The 19,300-nt window shown below is 39.2% G+C and overlaps 1 protein-coding gene across 11 annotated transcripts; it reads right to left on the reverse strand.

Moving 5' to 3' along the window:
- Positions 1–547: 547 nt before the first annotated feature.
- PIGA (phosphatidylinositol glycan anchor biosynthesis class A) lies at positions 548–16,324 on the reverse strand. Of its 11 annotated transcripts, none has more exons than XM_074029056.1 (7): positions 16,269–16,324; positions 15,743–15,819; positions 11,272–11,319; positions 6,981–7,113; positions 6,078–6,210; positions 5,722–5,928; positions 548–2,851 (listed from the first exon to the last, which is right to left on the reverse strand). In XM_074029056.1, the coding sequence occupies exons 3-7, from the start codon at positions 11,288–11,290 to the stop codon at positions 2,585–2,587; spliced, it is 759 nt and encodes a 252-aa protein (XP_073885157.1). In that variant the 5' UTR covers positions 11,291–11,319; positions 15,743–15,819; positions 16,269–16,324; the 3' UTR covers positions 548–2,584. The 11 variants fall into 11 exon arrangements, with proteins under 11 accessions (XP_073885157.1, XP_073885158.1, XP_045239084.1 ...); XM_074029057.1 differs by lacking the exon at positions 11,272–11,319 and adding an exon at positions 12,384–12,786; XM_045383149.2 differs by lacking the exon at positions 11,272–11,319 and adding an exon at positions 12,010–12,786.
- Between the last annotated feature and the right edge of the window lie 2,976 nt (positions 16,325–19,300).

Consider the following 19,300-nt stretch of genomic DNA (forward strand, 5'->3'; position numbering starts at 1 on the left):
CAGGAGGTTGAGGCGGGAGAACCATTTGAACCCGGGGCAGCCTGGGCAACAAGAGTGAAACTCTGTCTCAAAAATAAATAAATAAATAAATAAATAAATAAATAAATAAATGAAAATACACTAACAATAGCTGATGAGCTGAAAAAAAAAAGAAAAAAGAAAATCACAAGTCTCATAATGTTTTAAGAAAGTTTACAAATTTGTGTTGGGCAAAGTAGAAAGCATAATTATGTAGCTCACATACGCAATACAGTTTGTAGATCTTTTCCTTTGTCTCACATGATAACGCTAGGGCAGTGAAAAACAAGGGCTTATTTGGGTAAGGAAACAAAGGCACAATTGAACTTGCTATTCCATGAGTAAGAGAGAGAAGATATTCTAGAAACAAAAAATGACAGAGTAATTCATCGCCCAAAGGGTATTTCTTGTTTTACTAATAGACCAAGCAACACATCCAAATTGCATTGGAAAAGAATGTGTCGGGGGCAGGGATAGCCTGTTCCACTAGTAAATAACAGTCTGGTCATAAAATAAGACAAACAGAAAATTAGCAAAATGTCATTCTGGTCTTTATTTTTGGACATGTAGCATGTTTTAACAAATCAGTTTTTCATAGGCAACCTTTTGAAACATCAAAAGAAATACAATATAGTTTTCACAAATTCCTCATCACTGTAAATTCACTTTAAAATCAACGTAAGTAGCAGGGTAGAGCAATGTGTTTCCACATACCGACCAGTGCAACACTGACAGTTACAATTAAGGTATCCAGGAAGGCTGAAAATCAAGATTTACGTAAAACAAATTTACTTCCATTTGTTAAAAGTAGTAATTTGCAAATTACATGTCTTACAAGCAAAGGCAACTAACTTTAGATCTTATTTCCATCTCAAATAAATGACAATTTAAGAATTAAATGACAATTTTAAAAAATCAAGCAAAAATATAAGGAAAAAATGGTGGCGTGCGTCTAAAACCTGTTGAATAGAATAATAGCCAAATATTATAGTTTCTCACTTTACAATGAATATTGGCACTGTTTATTTCATGTTTATATGTGAGTTTTTATGCATAAAAATCCCAGTAAGACTGAATGCTTTAGATCAGTCCATTTTTCTCCAACAAAAGTGCCCCTAACTTCTAGATTTCAAAAACTGCACTCTTGCTTTTGCATTTTAGTACAAACAAAACACAAATATATTTCTTTTATATCAGTGCAACCAGGTAATAGGCATGTTATTTTTTAAAAAGTAACAAATTTTGTGAATGTTGTCATTTTTAAAAATCCTATACAGTATCACAACACTGTCAGAATCTATGTAGTGCACCCACAAGGGCCTCACTGTTTTGAATTCACAGTCCTTTTCTCACAAAAACCTTAAGAGTTCAAAGAATTGATAATACACACCATGTGAATAATTTGGGGTTAAAAAACCCATGGCTCTGGGCAACAACAATTACAGTTAATACGATCCAACAACAAAGACTGTTGCTAAAATTTTCAACTCGGTTTGCTATAAATAAAACATTCTGAAGTAAAGCTTTTTGCATACTGACAATACTTATCAGACATCAGCGAGGCCACAGTGAAGGGGAGTGACTTACATTAAAAGGACAGGGTAGCAGCTGGTTTTGGGATGGCACACCTCATACATTCCGCTCAGAAAACACGAAGGCATTTATAGAAAACTCAAATATGCACTGAAAAATATGGAGGGTTTCTCTGCACTATCAACAGTGATATCGGTCCCCAGTATTGAAAAAGCAAAAAATATCTTCATAAACACAACTGAAGATGAAGGCTCTACCTAGGAGAATGCATACAACAGGTACTAGTAGTGTGTTGGTGATTTTTTTCCCGGCATTAACTGGCAAGAGCATTTTTGGCATGTTGGATATTTATCTCATATCAACAATGATTATGATGAAGTAAGCCATTTGAATGGTAAACAGAGAGTGAATGCACCCCTGGTCCTTAATGGCGGGAAACATCTAGTTCAACATTCTGCACAGAGCAGGGGTTCAAAATGTGCTGGTTACTAATGGACTATCTTACTCAAGGAACCTGTTAATTATATGTAACACCTACTGAGTGAACCTAATAAATGTTTAAAGATGTGATTTAGATTTCTAATAAACGTATATGAACATGATATAAAACAGTTCATATAATTGTTGTAGTTCCCTAAAGAAAACTTGTAAACATCTGGTGAGTGTCTAATGGTGTAACATTAAAAACTGGCCAAAAAATGCCCAGAAAACGTTTGGCCCTTCAGCACCCAAAGCTCTCAAAATATAATGTTAAAACATCTCTGCTACAGGGATTTCAGTAGTCTGAAAAATTTCATACCTGAGTGGCTTAAATGTTCTCTCCTAAATTTTAAATAAGTGCAAGAAGTTTCTACACTCAGGAATTGCATAACTTTTTAATCTTTCCTCAACAGAAAATATTGAATGATATAGAGGTAGCATAACTTACTAAATTAACTCTAAAAAAAACAAAACCCCCCAAAAGCAAGGTTATTTTCCATAGTCTTAATAGAACTATTAGAAATGTTGAAAATCTTACAATCTAGGCTTTCTTCTACCTGGTTTTAGATATCTCACTATTCTCACCCTCTCTTTTACTGTGAGAATAGTTATTAGTCCAGGCACCCTGTGGCCCAGTGGCATCTACTGCAACATCAATGATGGAATCTGGAGTCATCCATCTCAAGAAAACGAGGAAGAGGAAGCTGAAAACTGCCAACAAAGCAAAGATGTAGCCTGTTACTGGGCCGCAGTGAGAAATAAGTCTGTCCAGTCGTTTGTCCATTGGCAACACAGCTTCCATTGATACCCGGTCATATACCTAGAGGGAAAGAAGGCAAGTGTGAGCACTTTCACCCATCACCCCATCACCTGTCCCATGATAAACAATGACCGGATCCTGCAGGAACATTTTATAAACAAACGCAAACAAAAGTTGCTTGTGTTTTGTTGCTGTCATAGTAATGATATCCTTAATGAACTTAATCACAATAATCATTGCCATTTGATTCAAAACTTACTGGGTACTTATTCTGGGCAAGACACCAGGCTAGAGGCTGTGTGATACAAAGAATAAGCCACAGTACCTCTCCCCTAGGGAGTCACCATCAATTTTAGCCAACTACTAGAATTCCAAAGTCCCGCAAAGTCTGAACAGCTTTTGGGGTCACCACTGTAGGGTCAATATTTAATTCAGCAGTACTGAAGCAGGATTTGCCTTTGAAGATTCCTTGACTAAGCTGAGATGCTCTCACCGGCATCTGGCAGACATCAACCACGAGCAGAGAGCTACAATCTAGCATACTTCTGGGAACACAGAGGCTCCTCTTTCAACAGCCACATGAGGCTGTACATGTTGCTGAGCATGGATGGTGAGGACATACAGAAGCATTTCATGGATTTCAAATAAAAGAAGATAAAGAGATGGCGGAAATTTCAGCAGATACTATAGGTCAAACGTTGACAAATGAAATAATGTTTTTTGCTGAGCAAGTAGGTGGCATGCTTTTTAAACACTGCCAAGTACTAAGCTCTAAAATCTCAAAAAACAGAGATCTTTAAACATACTTGTTCAGAACACATCAAATGGGCCAACATTCATATTTTGTAATTTGAGTATTACTTCTGTTTATTCTCATATATCAGACCTGTAAACCGTCTCCTTTTGAACTCAAGAAAGTTATAACATGCGGTGCATGTTGTACAGGTCAACAGCCCTTGAAAGGTACAGCATGTTTTCATCCAGCTCTTTTACCCTGAGGACGTCCTGAATACAAACATTTTAATAAAAATTACATTGAGAATTATGCTGAGACTGGTGAATTGCAATTTAAAAAGTATGTTTACAACATGAACTCCAAATTCATTTCATGATCGATTTTCTAAATAGCACAGTTAAACTAAGAAGGAGGAATTGAAATGAATTAAAATGTCATAGGGTTAAAAGAGTAACTACAAACTGACTTTTTGTCCGGCTTTATTTCAGGTCAATTAATCTACTTATAGTTTTAAGTGATAAAATAACAATTTACTACTATGAAGAGGATGTTAGCAATGACAATCGATTATAGGCAAGGATTTACTTTTTTCTAAAAGTGTACTATAAATTACCATAGAAGTAAAAAAATACAGATGCTGTACTATTACTTTAAGTATAACTAAAAGAAAAATGTGGTTACCAAAAAAATCCCAATTAACCCCTTTAATATATACTGACAAACCGTCACCATAGTTCTTTCCCTGTTAACTTATTACGTACAGTGGCTCAGGCTTCTGAGGTTTATATGATGTCAATCAAGAAGGTCAAGTCGCAACTTACAGTGCCGTGGTTCTCAAAGGGAGTGGAGATCAGGATGGTATCATCAAAATAACCTGTCTAACCAAATATCCCTGCCAATTATATCCCCAATTCTATCTCTGCTCCTAAAGGATAACATTGGAATATAGGGAGTGGTTGGGGAGGCAGGGGGACATCAAGATGGAGTAGAGAGAGTCTGAAAAGGCTGCCCAGGGACTCTGACATGCACTCCTCAACAGGTAAGCACTACACTCCAACTTTCCATGTTTCATATGGGGGAGATAGTACAAGACTTGTAGAAGGTCAGAATGTCTCAAAATGCTTCAGTCAAAAATGTTTGACTGTTGCAAATATCTCAGGTTTCAATGGAAAACGTGTAAGACAATTTTTAGAGATAAGTTTTTAGAACTTCCATTCAAATGAGTTCATCTTATACACTGGAATTCATCATTCAAACCAAGTAAGAAAGCCTTACAGTAAAGAGCTATTCTCCTCAGCTCCAACTTGCTATCTACTCTAGGTTAAAAACTCATTGCTCCACTGAATATCACGTTGGTAGCATTAGTCTAAACTACTACCTTCTCCATGTTCCACCTGGTTATCTTTCCGGTTCACAATTTCTACATACTAAGAAGCTGAGTTGTTTCTGTTCAGCTTGTTACATGGTAATAAGAGGCATGAGGCAGAGAACATCATGAAAAGGATGTAAAGGATGAAACTGAGAATACAAGCAGTCCCTAATTCAAATTCAGGAAGCATTTCCCACAACTGTAATCTCCTACCTAAGGGTGTTAATCTATTTCCTATACCCGTCAATTCTCTGTTGCTGCTTTTCATTTGTGATTTTTCCCACTTTTGTCACGTACAGTTTGAATTCTAACTTACTATGTTCTCAATCAGCCCAAAGATGCAAAAATCCTTTTCCTGGAGAAAATCATATTAGTTAGCAAAAGGGCTACAAGAGGTTTAGGAAGTAGCCTGAATAAAATATTCACAAGTTATAAAGTTGCCGCAATCAGCAAAACCATGCATTTCCTAATAGAGTTGTTTGCTTTAGAATTATCAACAGCTTCAAGAAAATATCTAAGAGTAGATTTAACACTCATCTTGTCTCTATTCATTGTGACTTTCAGAACATTTTGTAACTTCTTTATGCCCATTTTAATGACGGGGCCAGACTGTATTACTGCTATTTTCAAATGTCAAACGCAGTAACTTGACTAGACACTTAGCCCGGTAAGTGTACCAAAATCTGTTTCTTTTCATCTGGAAGAGGTTTCATCAACTTAAGCAATAGAACAGAAATGGTAAACGTCTATGTAAGAAAAAGCAAATGTGTATGTGAAACATCAAGTAAGAGTTCAGACACAATCTGTTCTCACCATGTGACATACCTTTTCAGTTCTTTCCGCAACATTCCTCCAGGTGTAGAAAGTCTTGACTATGTTATGGATGTTTTCCGGAGCCAGCAATGTCCCTGACTTCAGTTGCAAAACAGCCTTTTCCAATCCTTCACACAAAGATTTTACTGAAGGCTCACATAAAATAATAAGGTCTTCTGGAAGCACCTCAGGAATTCCACCAACTCTGGTACTTACAATCTTAAAAAGAAAGAAAGAACGCATGCTCCACCATAATCATGCCCTCAGGAAGATCAACAAAACCAGTTAAAACATTATTATGAAATGTGTCTCATTATTTTTCAAAACATACAGAAATCCCAACCATGAATGCCCTCAAAGCTTTTTACCTGTAAACCACAACTGGCTGCTTCCACGATCGCCATGCAGAATGCTTCAGTAAGGGAGGTATTAAGAAAAATATGTCCTTGAACTAAGACATCTCTAACATCCTTGTGTTCTAAAGCTCCCAAAAGACGCACCCTGATTTTTCAAATGAGAGGGGAAGAAAGAAGGCTGTGAAAACTCATGCTACAAAAGAAACTTAATTTATAAACCAAGTCTGCTATTTATATGACACTTAAATTCTTATTGCTGCTAATGTTCTCCACCTCAAAAGATTAGTATCACCAAACACTGATGTAATAGAAACAGCCTTATAAAGCAGTTGGGTTAAAACTCATACAGCGAACATTATTTCTAACTTCTGTTACACATACCAAACTTTATCTTCTCCAAAACTAGTTTGTATGTAATAATATGAATAAACTTTGATAATTAAAATGTTAAAGTGCCATTTCTAAACAGGAAAATGGCCCTTTTATTAAAATTGACGCTTTACATGTACATGCCTTGTGTTGTGTGGTTATTGAGGAAGAGACCTGTCCAAATCTGTATGTGCAGAGCAATTTACATGATTTGAGCCCTATTACTTAAATCACTATACAGTATGGCCTGGAAATCTGCAAACGCTTCCAGTTAAAGCAGTTGTTTTTTGTGCCTTTCATGGTGCCTCCAACAATGGCCCCCCAAAGTCAAATTGGGCTAATGGAAAAAATAAAATTGTGAATTCTTCAACTAGGTTTCCTATTTTATATAAAAATTTTGAAAAGTCCTTGCATTAGATTTATATCAATTATATGTATACCAATTACATGTAGGAGAAGCAACACACCTAAGGTAGGCATGCAGTTAAAACCAAATAGAGATAATTGACAACTTCTCCCTCAAGACAACATGAAATTCATCAATACCTGTCATGCAGCTGGTATCTTTCCCGAACTTCTTCCAAAATGATTCTCTTTGGTCCCTCTCCTCCAATTATGAAATTTAAATCTGGATATTTCTGACAGAGTTCAGGTATTATACCACTAAGCAAATCGATCCCTGAAAATATAAATTTGAATGTTGGAGATATTAATATTTAAACTTAAAAAAAATTCACCAGAACTACTGAGAAATCCACTCATTTTGAAAAGTATTAGCTACGCACTCCATAAAGGAGAGAAACTCTCTTAAACCTTTCCCAGGAAAGTGGAGTTGTTCGCAAACTGGCAGTGGTCCCCCAAGACTTACAATTCTTGAAGATGTAGACCTTGACATGCATTACCTTCCACACACCCAAAATATGGCCTATTCTGTTCCATCTCAACAGACTATTCTTTAAGTTATTCATTTGTGTTTACACATTGCATACTTCTAAAAAAGGTAAATTTAAGGTGGTTAAGGTTTGAGTTCATTTTCTCCAGAGCAGGCAGCTGATTGGAGATCTGGGTCTTGTCCCAGCTTTTTTACCAGCAAGCCCGTTGATCATGGGAAAGTTTTATGATCTATAAAGATTCCTATGTACCTAAAGTTTCTTTCAGCTATAAGATCCTATCAGTCTGTGATTCCACCTACTGCCATAGGAAAAGGCTAAGCAACGAAATCTAACTGCTGCCTCCACTTTGTTTAAAACGTGGCTGGTACAGAGAATTTTGCAGTGAACACTACATTATTAGCAAAATTTAAGTTCAAACCAGCTATAGCCCACTTTCCTGGAATGGGGGTAAATGAAGGCGGCAGGGCATGAACTGTTAGATCACTACAGTCCGTAGAACAAAAGGATGCATCTTGGTTCCTTTCTTCTCCAAAATGATTTTCTTATAATATATAAACACAATCTCAGGTAATAGAAAACAATAAAGTAAATTGTGCCCTATTAGTCTGAAAAAGTGAGTGGCTATCCAAAGTCACAACAATGTCAACACTATTTGAGAATCTAGTTCACTGTTCACTAACAATTACAAATCGTACATATTCAAAAGTAAATATAAAACAATCCACCTAGAGCTAAGTTTACTAATTTTAAAAATGCACACACACATAAAAATTGTATTTCTTACATTAATCTTCCACCCCAAATAGGCAGATCAGTTATAAAATAGATGACAGGAGAAATGACATATATATATGTCATATATATACACATATATATGACATATATATACACACACATATATATAGGGTCATTTTTATTAAATAATACAAAGTAGAATTCATTAACTAAACTCTGCTAGTACTTTCAAACTATTATTATATGTATCAAAAATTCCCACACAGCTTTTCTGAATATGAAGGCTTCTCATTAAAATCATAGCTATCTTTGTTTCATGTCTACTACCAAATCACTCAATTAGATTTCTAGATAAACCAGAAGGTAGTTTAATGACTTTTAACATTTAGTCATCTACAATTCCTTCAATCCATTTTCTTCCTCACCCTTTTCTTTCTCATACAAGGTTAAGAGCCCATTCTTCAAACAAATAAAAAACAACATAGAGCAATAGTCATAAATGATAATAGCTAACAGGAACTGAGTGCCTGCTGTGACAGGCAATATACTTTAAATTCATTATGTCATTTACTCCTGACAACTATCTCATAAGAAATGGAACTGATTACTATTACCAGTGATCTATATTCTTATTCTAAGAATAAAGGCTTTTCCCCACCACTATAAAAAAATTTATTCTGGAGCCTCTAAGAAGGGTATAACGCAATGGAACCTAGAGACTTTCGACTGCCATGTGAACACAAAACAGACAATGAAAATCTCTGATTCAAACTGCTTTTAAAGCTCAGTCTAACAATATTTTTAAGAACCTTCTGATCTATACCTAGGATATGAGTGGCTGGGCATGGTAGAGGAAGAGGAGACCTTAGCTCAAGAAAAGCTGGACTCACGTGTGTCATCTCTGTTACTTACTGTGTAACCTGGGTGAGTTACTTACCCTCTCTGAGACTCAATTTCATGTAGATAACATCTACCCTACAGTTGTTGGGAGGGTCAAATGAGGTATTATACCACGAACAGGCTTTATCAACTGCAGAATACAAATGTAGGTTGTCATTACCACTACAGAAGGAAGCGGGCGAGCGTGCCTACACATGCACAGAGTGCTGGTAAATCCTGACTGAGAGCAAAACAGACTGGAAGAGGAGGCTCAGGAAGAAGGCAGCCAAAAAGCCTGGATAGGGAAAACTTTGATTTATCCTCTCTCTCACTTAAGACATTCTAGTGGGACTTTGATATCTGGTCCAATAAACTCCTGAGGAAATTAATTTGTTAATAAGGAATGGACCATTAATAGAACTACTCATTCTTGGGCTACAGGTATGGCTGTTCCTTCTAAGAATGTTACTTTCTGCAGGGTGCCTGGCATCTGGAGAGGGTTCGATAAATATCTGTTTAGTTACTGAATTGAGTACAGGAAAGGCCATACCATCACTCCATTGGTGGTTAGCTCAGCTGGTTAAAATATCACGTTAGAGAAGGAAAGGTAACAGGTTTAATCTTTGTATGGGTTGTTAATTTTGCTGATCCTTGATCACACATGCGTCATACTCTTTCTTAGCTAGCTATCTCAAGAAGATATGCTATTTGGTTAAAAAATAAATTAGGTACATTTCCTAAGTTACAAAAAACACATCCCTAATGTCCCAAGAGGAATTCAGAATACAGAATGCCAGTCGGTTCACACGTCCCTGATTAAAGAATAAAAGCATGTCATTGCCTTCAAACCAGAAAAGGAAGTTCAGGCCAAGTTTCCTTGCCAACCTCCACTTAAATGGACTGCTGGGTCAATCAAGGTTCTCCATTCCAAACGTAAACTGACCAAGGCCCACATCTAGATTTTAGGCCACTCCCTAGCACACTGGCACACCACTGAGCTCAGTGCTTATCAAGAAACAGTTGTGTTTGTTCACACATCTGTTTGATGTCAGTTGTACTTGTCATCGTGTTGAGTAATTTAATTCAATATCACATAAACTGATAAAAAGAGTTTCTACAAAAACTAAGCTGAACAGTTTGAAAAATCCAATAAAGGAAAGTCACAGAAAAAAGTTCTTGGCAGATGAGGGGTGTCCTAAACTGCTGTATAAAACTGAAAACAAATTAAAATTCCTGAAGCATATCAGTTCATATGCCTTTAAGTTCTGACCCCACTCAAAAGAAACTCAAAGTAGCAATGGTAGATTATGTTTTGTGAAAGGGAGTGTACAAGATGCAGCTGAAACCAGTGGCCCAGCACTCAAAGCTGGCAGTCCTACATCCAACTACTGGCAACTCAGTGTGTATTAATATTTTGAGTTAAATTCAAATATTAAATATTTAAGGGGGTATGTTTTTTTTTTTTTTTTAATGATTCCCTACTATAAATGACACTTTTGATTAGTGGACAGGTTTTCAAATAGCACTCAGAAGACACTGTTTTTTATAACCAGACTGTGTCAGACTTTTAGTAAACAAGCCTCCACACATTCAACTGCAGTGTCCATTAAGTGCTGTAGAGGTACAAAAAACAGCCTCCTTGGCCAGGCGCAGTGGCCCATGCCTGTAATCCCAGCATTTTGGGAGGCCGAGGCAGGCGGATCACGAGGTCAGGAGTTTGAGACCAGCCTGGCCAACACAGTGAAACCCTGTCTCTACTAAAAATACAAAAAATTAGCTGGGCATGGTGGTGGGCGCCTGTAATCCCAGCTACTTGGGAGGATAAAGCAGGAGGATCGCTAGAACCTGGGAGGCAGAGGTTGCAGTGAGCCAAGATTGCACCACTGCGCTCCAGCCCAGGGGGTGACAGTGCGAGACTCCATCTCAAAAACAAAACCCAAAAAACCTCCTTGATAATAGTGGATAGTTACAAACTAGGCTAATAGTTTATAGGAACTATCACTGAACCCTTCCGAGGTTCCCAATGTTGCTTAAATTACACAAATGAAAAAAACTGAGACTTAGAGATGTTAAGCAACTTGTCCTCAATCACACAGCAGGACAGACCCATCATCTGATCCCGGGACATCTAATCCCCTTTTCTTCATCACTTACCTGCCAATATGTTATTAATGTCTTATACATGATGAAATGAAACAAGCAAGCTACAATACAGTAATGTGCAGAGCAAGCCCACTCACTGATTTTCAGTATATGTACGTACACATAAAAAAGACAGGAAAGCTATAAATCAAAATATTCATTAGGGTATCTCTGAATAATACAGTTACCGCTGATTTTAGTTTTCATCTTTGTGCTTTTCTTAGTTTCCAAAATATCTGCAATGAAAAGACATTACTTTGGCAATCAGAAGAAAAAAGCCATCTGTGACCTCTGCCCTTTACTTCTTTTTTTTTTTTTTTTTTTTTTTGAGATGGAGTCTCGTTCTGTCACCCAGGCTGGAGTGCAGTGGCACGATCTTGGCTCACTGCAAACTCCGCCTCCCGGGTTCACACCATTCTCCTGCCTCAGCCTCCCAAGTAGCTGGGACTACAGGTGCCCGCCACCGCGCCCTGCTAATTTTTTGTGTTTTTAGTAGAGACGGGGTTTCACCATGTTAGCCAGGATGTTCTCAGTCTCCTGACCTCGTGATCCGCCCACCTCAGCCTCCCAAAGTGCTGGGATTACAGGCGTGAGCCACCATGCCCGGCCTGCCCTTTACTTCTTTACCACATGTGCAGGGCTGTTTTTATTTTTAAAAAGACCTGAAATGTAACAGCATCAGGTTATTGTTCTTATTTTTAGTAACCATTAAAACATCAAAGGTTGGGGGACAGCATTCACCACCATCCTGAAAAATCTCTCTTCTTGGATATATAAACCAATATTAGAACTTTCTTTGCTATAATTTATAGCATTATAAAACCATAAAACAAAATGAAAAGCCAAACAATCATTACATACAAGTATTCAACAGCTTTCTACAGGGAAAAAACTCTACAATGCAATTATAGCTATCATTTCATTACCTTTTCTGTAAACAAGTCTGCTGACAACAACAATAGTTATACTATCATGCCTTCTAAATGGGTCTGGAGTGAAGTCAGTAGGATCTACAGCATTAGGAATGACGGATACTATTTCAGGATTCAGTGCTGCTCTTAGTACAGTATTTTCCTTACTAGTATAAGACACACAAATGATGTGGTTTGTATCACAAAGAGACACGGTTAGAAGCTTGTTTGTAAGCACCGAGCTGACATCAGCAAATCCAAAAAGGGAATGATCCGTGAAGACTGTCTGAAGCCCCATTGTCTTGGCGTGGAAGAGAGCATCATGGGCCATGGCAGAAAAAGAACTATGTGAATGGATTATCGTGACTCTCTCCCGAACGAATATGTACCTGAGCAATGGCAGACTGTGAAAGAGGGTCGTGGCTGTAGACTGGTTGTACATGACTTTCAGAGGCAAGTAATAGACTTTGAGGCCATTAGTGAGGTAACGGATGCCTTTTCGATTTCCATAAGCATGGGTGACAATTATAACCTTATGCCCTCTTTCAATCAGGCACTGTGAGAGCTGGTAAATGTGGCTTTCCACGCCTCCCATATTTGGGTAGAAAAAGTCAGATACCATGCATATATTATGGGCATGGGTTCTACATGTGGAAAGACTTCCAGGGCTAACCCGAGAGGGTGTAGCTGAGGCACGGTGGCCATCCCCAGCTGTTCCTCTACAGGCCATACTGAGATGGTTTAGGCATCAGTTCTTAGAGCAACCCAGTTAAGAGATGTGTCCTCTATTACCTGAAAAAGAGTAAAACAGGATCTCAGCTCAGAAACAAAACACATTCCTATTACAAATCCAGATACAGATACTGTTTTAATGTTAATGTAAATTTGTTAGCTTTTCCCCAGAATTAAAAACAAAGCATATCATCAATTTACTCATTTGACGTTTACTTGCTTGGCATTTATATACAACAAAACTAGGTTCTACAATGTCTTAATTTCGTCCTAAAAACACTGCTACATGTGTAACTTTAAATAGTAAGTTTGTTACACCACAGCATATCATGGTCCCCAACAAACCAGTCTCTTCCAATAATTAAGTATATACAAACACCATCCATACACACAGGTTTACATATTTCCCCTTTACTCTTACACTTTACCAGCTTCTATTAATACTTATTAAATGGCCACTATACATCAGCCACTACATGCTAAGAGTCTTCTATATCTTATTGCAGCCTCACCAAAACTCCATGAGTTATCAACTCCATCTTAAAAATGGAAAGTCTAAAGCTTAAAGGGGTTAAGAAATTTGTTCAGTTACTCAGTGCTTAAAGGTAACACAATGTAGCAGTCTGTTTCATTAGTGGTCATGTCTCCTGGTATTTATGCCCTTCTATAGTATAGTCCCTTTCCCTTGCATTTGGACCTGGTTTAGCCCATAGGAGGTAGTGAAAGTGATGTGCAAATTTTTGGCCTCAGCCTAAAAAAGGTGTGGTGGTTTCCAAGCTGTGGTGGTTTTCACTTGTGCACTCTTAGATATCCTAAGCCAACATGTAAGAAATCCATCTACTGTGCTAGAGGGGCAAGGGAAGAGATGACAATATGGAGAAAGAAGAGCTCTGAGACTACATGGAAAGAGCCAGAGGCCCAGTCATCCAGCCAACTTACCAGCTAAATGCAGCCTCCTAGTGACCACCGGCAAGACCAACAGAACCACCCAGCTGAGCCTAGCTCACTGCAGTATCATGAAAAATAACAAAATGGCTGTTGTTTTACATCATTAAGTCTTGGGGTGGTTCGGTAAAAAATAACAGACAACTAAAACAGGCCAGGATTCAAACTCAGTTATACGGTCCACTGCCTGTTTTTGTAAAGTTTTATAGGATCATAGGTGTGCCCATTCATTTATGTGAATGGCTACTTTTGTGCTACAAGAGCAGAGTAGTTGCAACAGAGACCATATGACCCACAGAGTTGAAAATATTTACCATCTGGTCCTCTACAAAAGTTTGCCAACCCCTGCTGTAGAGCTTAGTCACTAATTCAATTAATCTCATAAAGTTTTGCTAGTATTACCTGTGTGGTTTACACTAAAACACACCTGGAGCTCTAACTATCTTTTTGAGAGCACCTTTTTCAAATGTCACCAGAGCACATGCTGCAAACAATCCACATGTTCTCCTTCCTTATTCAAAAAGGGTGATTATTTAGGCCGGGTGTGGTGGCTCACGCCTGTAATCCTAGCACTTTGGGAGGCCGAGGTGGGTGGATCACCTGAGGTCAGGAGTTCAAGACCAGCCTGGCCAATATGACGAAACCCCATCTCTATTAAAAATACAAAAATTAGCTGGGCATGGTGGTGCCTGCCTGTGGTCCTAGCTACTCGGGAGGCTGAGGCAGGAGAATCGCTTGAACCTGGGAGGTGGAGACTGCAGTGAGCCGAGATCACACCACTGCACTCCAGCCGGGTGACAGAGCGAGACTCCGTCTCAAACAAAACAAAACAAAACAAAAACACAAAAACCAAAGAGGGTGATTATCTAACTGCTCCCTTCACTTTTTAAACTTTTCTTTCAGTTATGCAGGCCTTTCAAACTCAATGAGTGTCCCTCCCTTCAGTGTGGTGTCTAAAGATAAAGGCTAAAACTAGAGATGGGCTGTATCTGGGACCATTTTTCCATTTAAAGTGCAAAATGTTTATCTCAGGGGTCCCCTAAAGCCTTATTAATATGAAACGCCCACTCAATATTTAGTACTATTATACATTCTTAGATATCTAAAGCTAAAAAGAATCTTGGATATCTAGTCAAAATCTTCCTCAGCTTTACAAATAAGATTTCCAAGGCTCCAGAAAACACAACTATACAACGAGAAACCATCCTAAAGCTCCGAGTTTCCGGTTTCACCTGCAAACTCAGAAAATGCCAATTAACTGTATGTGCAAAGGCCTGTCTATTCTCTCCAACAAATTCATCTACTTTTTTTTTTTTGAGAGGGAGTCTCACTCTGTTGCCCAGGCTAGTGTGTAGTGGAGCAATCTCCGCTCACTGCAGCCTCTGCCTCTCGAGTTCAAGCGATTCTCCCACTTCAGCCTCCCGAGTAGCTGGAATTACAGGTGCACACCACACCAGCTAATTTTTGTATTTTTAATAGAGACGGGGTTTCATCATGTTGGCCAGGCTGGTCTCGAACCCCTGACCTCAGGTGATCCACCAGCCTCGGTCTCCCAAAGTGCTGGGATTACAGGTGTGAGCCACCGTGCCCGGCCTCATCTACATTTTAAATACACTCTCAGAAAGACTCCAGAAGTGTTTGTTGACCTGAATTTACTAATTAAGATTCAATATTACCAAATATCGAAATTCCCCAAGTTTGTACTTTTAGGTGGCTTAACTAACATTTTCTTACTGTGGTCACCTAATCCCGAACTTACAGTTCTACCAGTTTTAAAAGATGAACGATAGCAAAAGCAGTGAGTAATGAACCAAATATCATTTAAAATTTTGTCCTCAGCCTGCAACGTTCTGTGAGGAGTCTGCCCACTTCCACCAGGTTTTCACTCCAAACATCTCTGACATAAAAGTTCAATATGCTGCACAATCGCAAAATCTTAGCTTTTAAAGCCGAAATGAGGCTTGGAGCTCTAGTGAATACCTCTCTCGCTTTATAAATGAGAAGCCAGACAAGTTGAGTCATTTGTCCAAGGTTCCCACCCAGCCACTTAAAGTGGCAAAGAAGACCTTACCGTAAAATTCTCGACCACGGCCAACGAGTCCCGGGCAATCATTAGCGGTAGCGGTTCCTTAAGAACCTTAGGGAGACCTGGCAAGAGTTGTGGGTCAAGAGAATGGTACTTCCACCGACAATTCCTGGGCACTGTCTGAGCTTCACTCCCTGATTCCCTGAGAGGTCGCCGGGGAAACGCTCGGGCCAAGGAGGGGATGACCCTGCTCAGACAGCGACCCCGCTGGGTTCATGGCGGGGACTGGCCAGGCCCAAAGAGAGAAGGAAAACAGCCAGAGAGTGGACGTGGGTCTCAGGCCCGGGGTTCCGAAGACCCCAGTTCCTCGACCCACCCGCCTGAGCCAAGGAACCGTCCTAAACGCACCCTCAGACCCAACCTACTCTGGAGATCCTCCGACCCAACTTCCGGGCTTCGAGCCGGGTCGGCTTCAACCCGTCCACCACCCGCCACGAGCCCACGGGCGCAGAACAGCCCCATCCAAAAGCGGGCCAGAGCGCTAGAGACGGGCGGCGAGACGCGTACTCACCGGTTAGTTCCATGGCCGCCAGTGTCCGGACCTCCCGCGGCTACAGCCTGAGTCCCTCCCTGCTGTCCCTCAGCACCAATCTAGGCGTCCGCGCCCAAGGGCCGCGCCCCCTAGGTAACCAATCACAAAGAGGCGCTGAGGTCACGTCCGAGAGCGACGCTCTGTCGTCCCCACCCTTAAGCGCGGGCTGCAACGTCAGCGCGCGCCTGCGCCCGTCTCCTAGAAGCGGCCGTCGGTAGGGTGGGTGCCCCACCCTGGTTTCCTGGTTACAGCGTCTCTATTCTGGACGCCAGTTCCCTCCCCGCTTGCTGCTGATTGGAGAGACCTTTTGTTTGTAATCAGCTGTGCCACGGCAGAACCGTGCCCGTTCTTACCGCTCTGGGACGTTTGCCAGATGTAGCAAATAAAAATACACAAAAAGTCAAAACAGATGAAACTATGAAGTTTCAATTTCAAATAAAGCACAAATGATGTTTAATACAAGCATGTACCAAATATTGGGGATTTCACTACACAATTATTCGTTTTTTATCTGACATGTAAATTTAACTAGACATCTTGTTATTTATATGGCAACTCTACACTCTGGGGGAAACATATGAGGTCTGATCCGAAATATCAACTTCCACTCGAACTGGTTCAACTAGTTATGATGGTACTTGACCAGGAAGCTAAAGAATCAGTGAGAGTGGTGTGATGGTCATCCATGCGTCACAGCTGGTACTTGGAGTCCCCCATCCCTGCCATACGTGCGTTTTCGAGAACAAATTCCTTTCTGAGCACCATCACCGCCACCATTACTGGCACCCATTTTATTAAGCTTAGTGTAAGCCTATTCATCCCTGAAAATGTCAGCTTCTTTCTGATGCTTTTCCCAAGCCTCTAGAGAATGAAATACTCTCACTTTTTAGTGTTAATAGTACTTTGGCCATGTGCTGGTATAACATTTATCAGATGATATTCAAGTTGTTTGCTGATTGCATTCTCCCTCCTCACCCTGATCCTTGATTACTTGTCTCTTGAGATCTCACATGGACTTCTTTCTGAAAACTAGAAATTGTATTTGCTTGTTAAATGTCTGCCTTCCCTGCCAGATAGTAAGCTGAGGCAGGATCTGTTCTTAGTAATGGATGTTCAGTAAGTTTTAGTTTAATACATGAATTTCTTTACCCAATGTCAGCACGCTCCCTGACACATATTAGATGCCCAATAAAATGTATTGAAAGTATTTCATGGAGTGTACCTTATACAAATTACAGTGCAATAACATCATTGAAAGAGCATTTTAGTTGTGGGATTTGAATTGAATGAATGAGTTGATGAGTAAGGCAAGAGTAGCCATAGATACTTTGCCCTGTGTTGATATTGATGAAGCATGGGAGAATTACAATGATGAAGACTCAAGGACACTTAATTAAGCTTTATAATTTGTAGTTGGTTTCACAGATAACAGCGACACTACCAGATAGGTACAGCATTGCTTTGGTCTCCTTTTCATTTTTGTAATAGGTTTTAAGACAAAGACGGGGGTAGAAATCCTGGAAGGTATAAATGAGGGTTAAGCCTCGTTTATTGAGCCCCTGGTTTGCCCCTGCCATAGTTCTGATCACAATCCACACTTGAAATTCCACCGTGAATCTTTTTTCAAAATATAACAAATATTTCTTATTTTTATCATCAAACGTTTACTGAGTGTCTGCTCTGTAAAAGGCCTTGTGGGGAATACAAGGAATATTAAGCATAGTCCCTGTGTTTCAACAGCTTTTTATTTTTTCTAGCTTTTCCTATACATGTTATCAATAGTCAAAAGAAATCCACTTTTCTTAAAAGGTTCTTTGTGTTTCAAATATAGAATAGGCTGACCTTTATAAATAGATATTAATAGAGGCACAGTGTTGCTGAGTATCTGTGGGGAAGGGTGTTGAGGAGCCTGCAGGCTGTTCCAACAAAGTCTGAAAACATTGAACATTTATTTAAAGCTCCAGCTTCTGTGCTAGGCACTGAGCATTAAAAGGTAAATAAATCATGATTCCGACTCCCAAGGGTTCGCAGTCTCACCTGGGTACATGACTTCATTTATAGTCAGTTAAATCTTAAGTAAAGGTCTCCATTTAAGGCTATATTCTAAAAAGTCAAAAGAAATTTTTAGAAGCAAGATTAAGATATAAATCTGGAGATGATTGTAATTATAGTGTCCTGCCTAAATATATGGTCTCAAGGTATGTCCTGAGAGAATTTTCTCAGGAACCACTAAAATTAGACTAAGATACTTACATACATTATCTTATGATTGCACTTAATAAAATATGAGGGCGATTGGTACCAGTTTTAGTATTAAATGACCTGAGATGATGAAGATGTAAAATAAATGTAGATACCATCTTCCCTTGAAATTCAGTTTTTCGTAACTTCATATGTAAATTAGCTCTTTGGGATAATTTTGGAGTGGGAAGGCAACAAATATGTCTTGAGAGCCTACTATCTGTGTACAAAGCACGATGCAGAGAAAACCTGGCACGAGCTTTACTTGCAAGGAACCAAGATGGAGTTAAGGCATATGTAAATGTCTATGATAAAAAGCAGGAAGTGATAAATGCCATAAGATAAATATAAGAAAGATACTGGGAGTTCAAAGGGAAAGAGTATTTCTAGCTGCCAGCATTTAGCTAGAAGAATAAGTAGATGGGGTCGTGCAACTCTTGGGAACACGATAATTCCAAGAACAACATGAATGAGGTACAGACAGGCGCTGTCCAGCAAACACTGCTTTGTGATGACAAAGGAAAAGAGAAGGGAAAGTGGGCAGATAGAAGAAGAGTGGCATTTTCAATGCAGGTTAGAGCAAACTAGTGGAAGATCTTACTAAGGAAAACGGGCTTGATGTTGAGGCGGACTTCCAGCCAAGATCACATTTTCAATTAGTATTTTGAGACTCCTAACTCCCGATTCTGCTTCAAATAGAACAATAAGTGATACAATATAAATGAGAAAATTTAATGTTTTAGCTGTGATTTAAACAAGAAGATAAACAT

Source organism: Macaca fascicularis, chromosome X (assembly GCF_037993035.2).
Source record: "Macaca fascicularis isolate 582-1 chromosome X, T2T-MFA8v1.1".
Classification (NCBI taxonomy): Eukaryota; Metazoa; Chordata; class Mammalia; order Primates; family Cercopithecidae; genus Macaca; species Macaca fascicularis.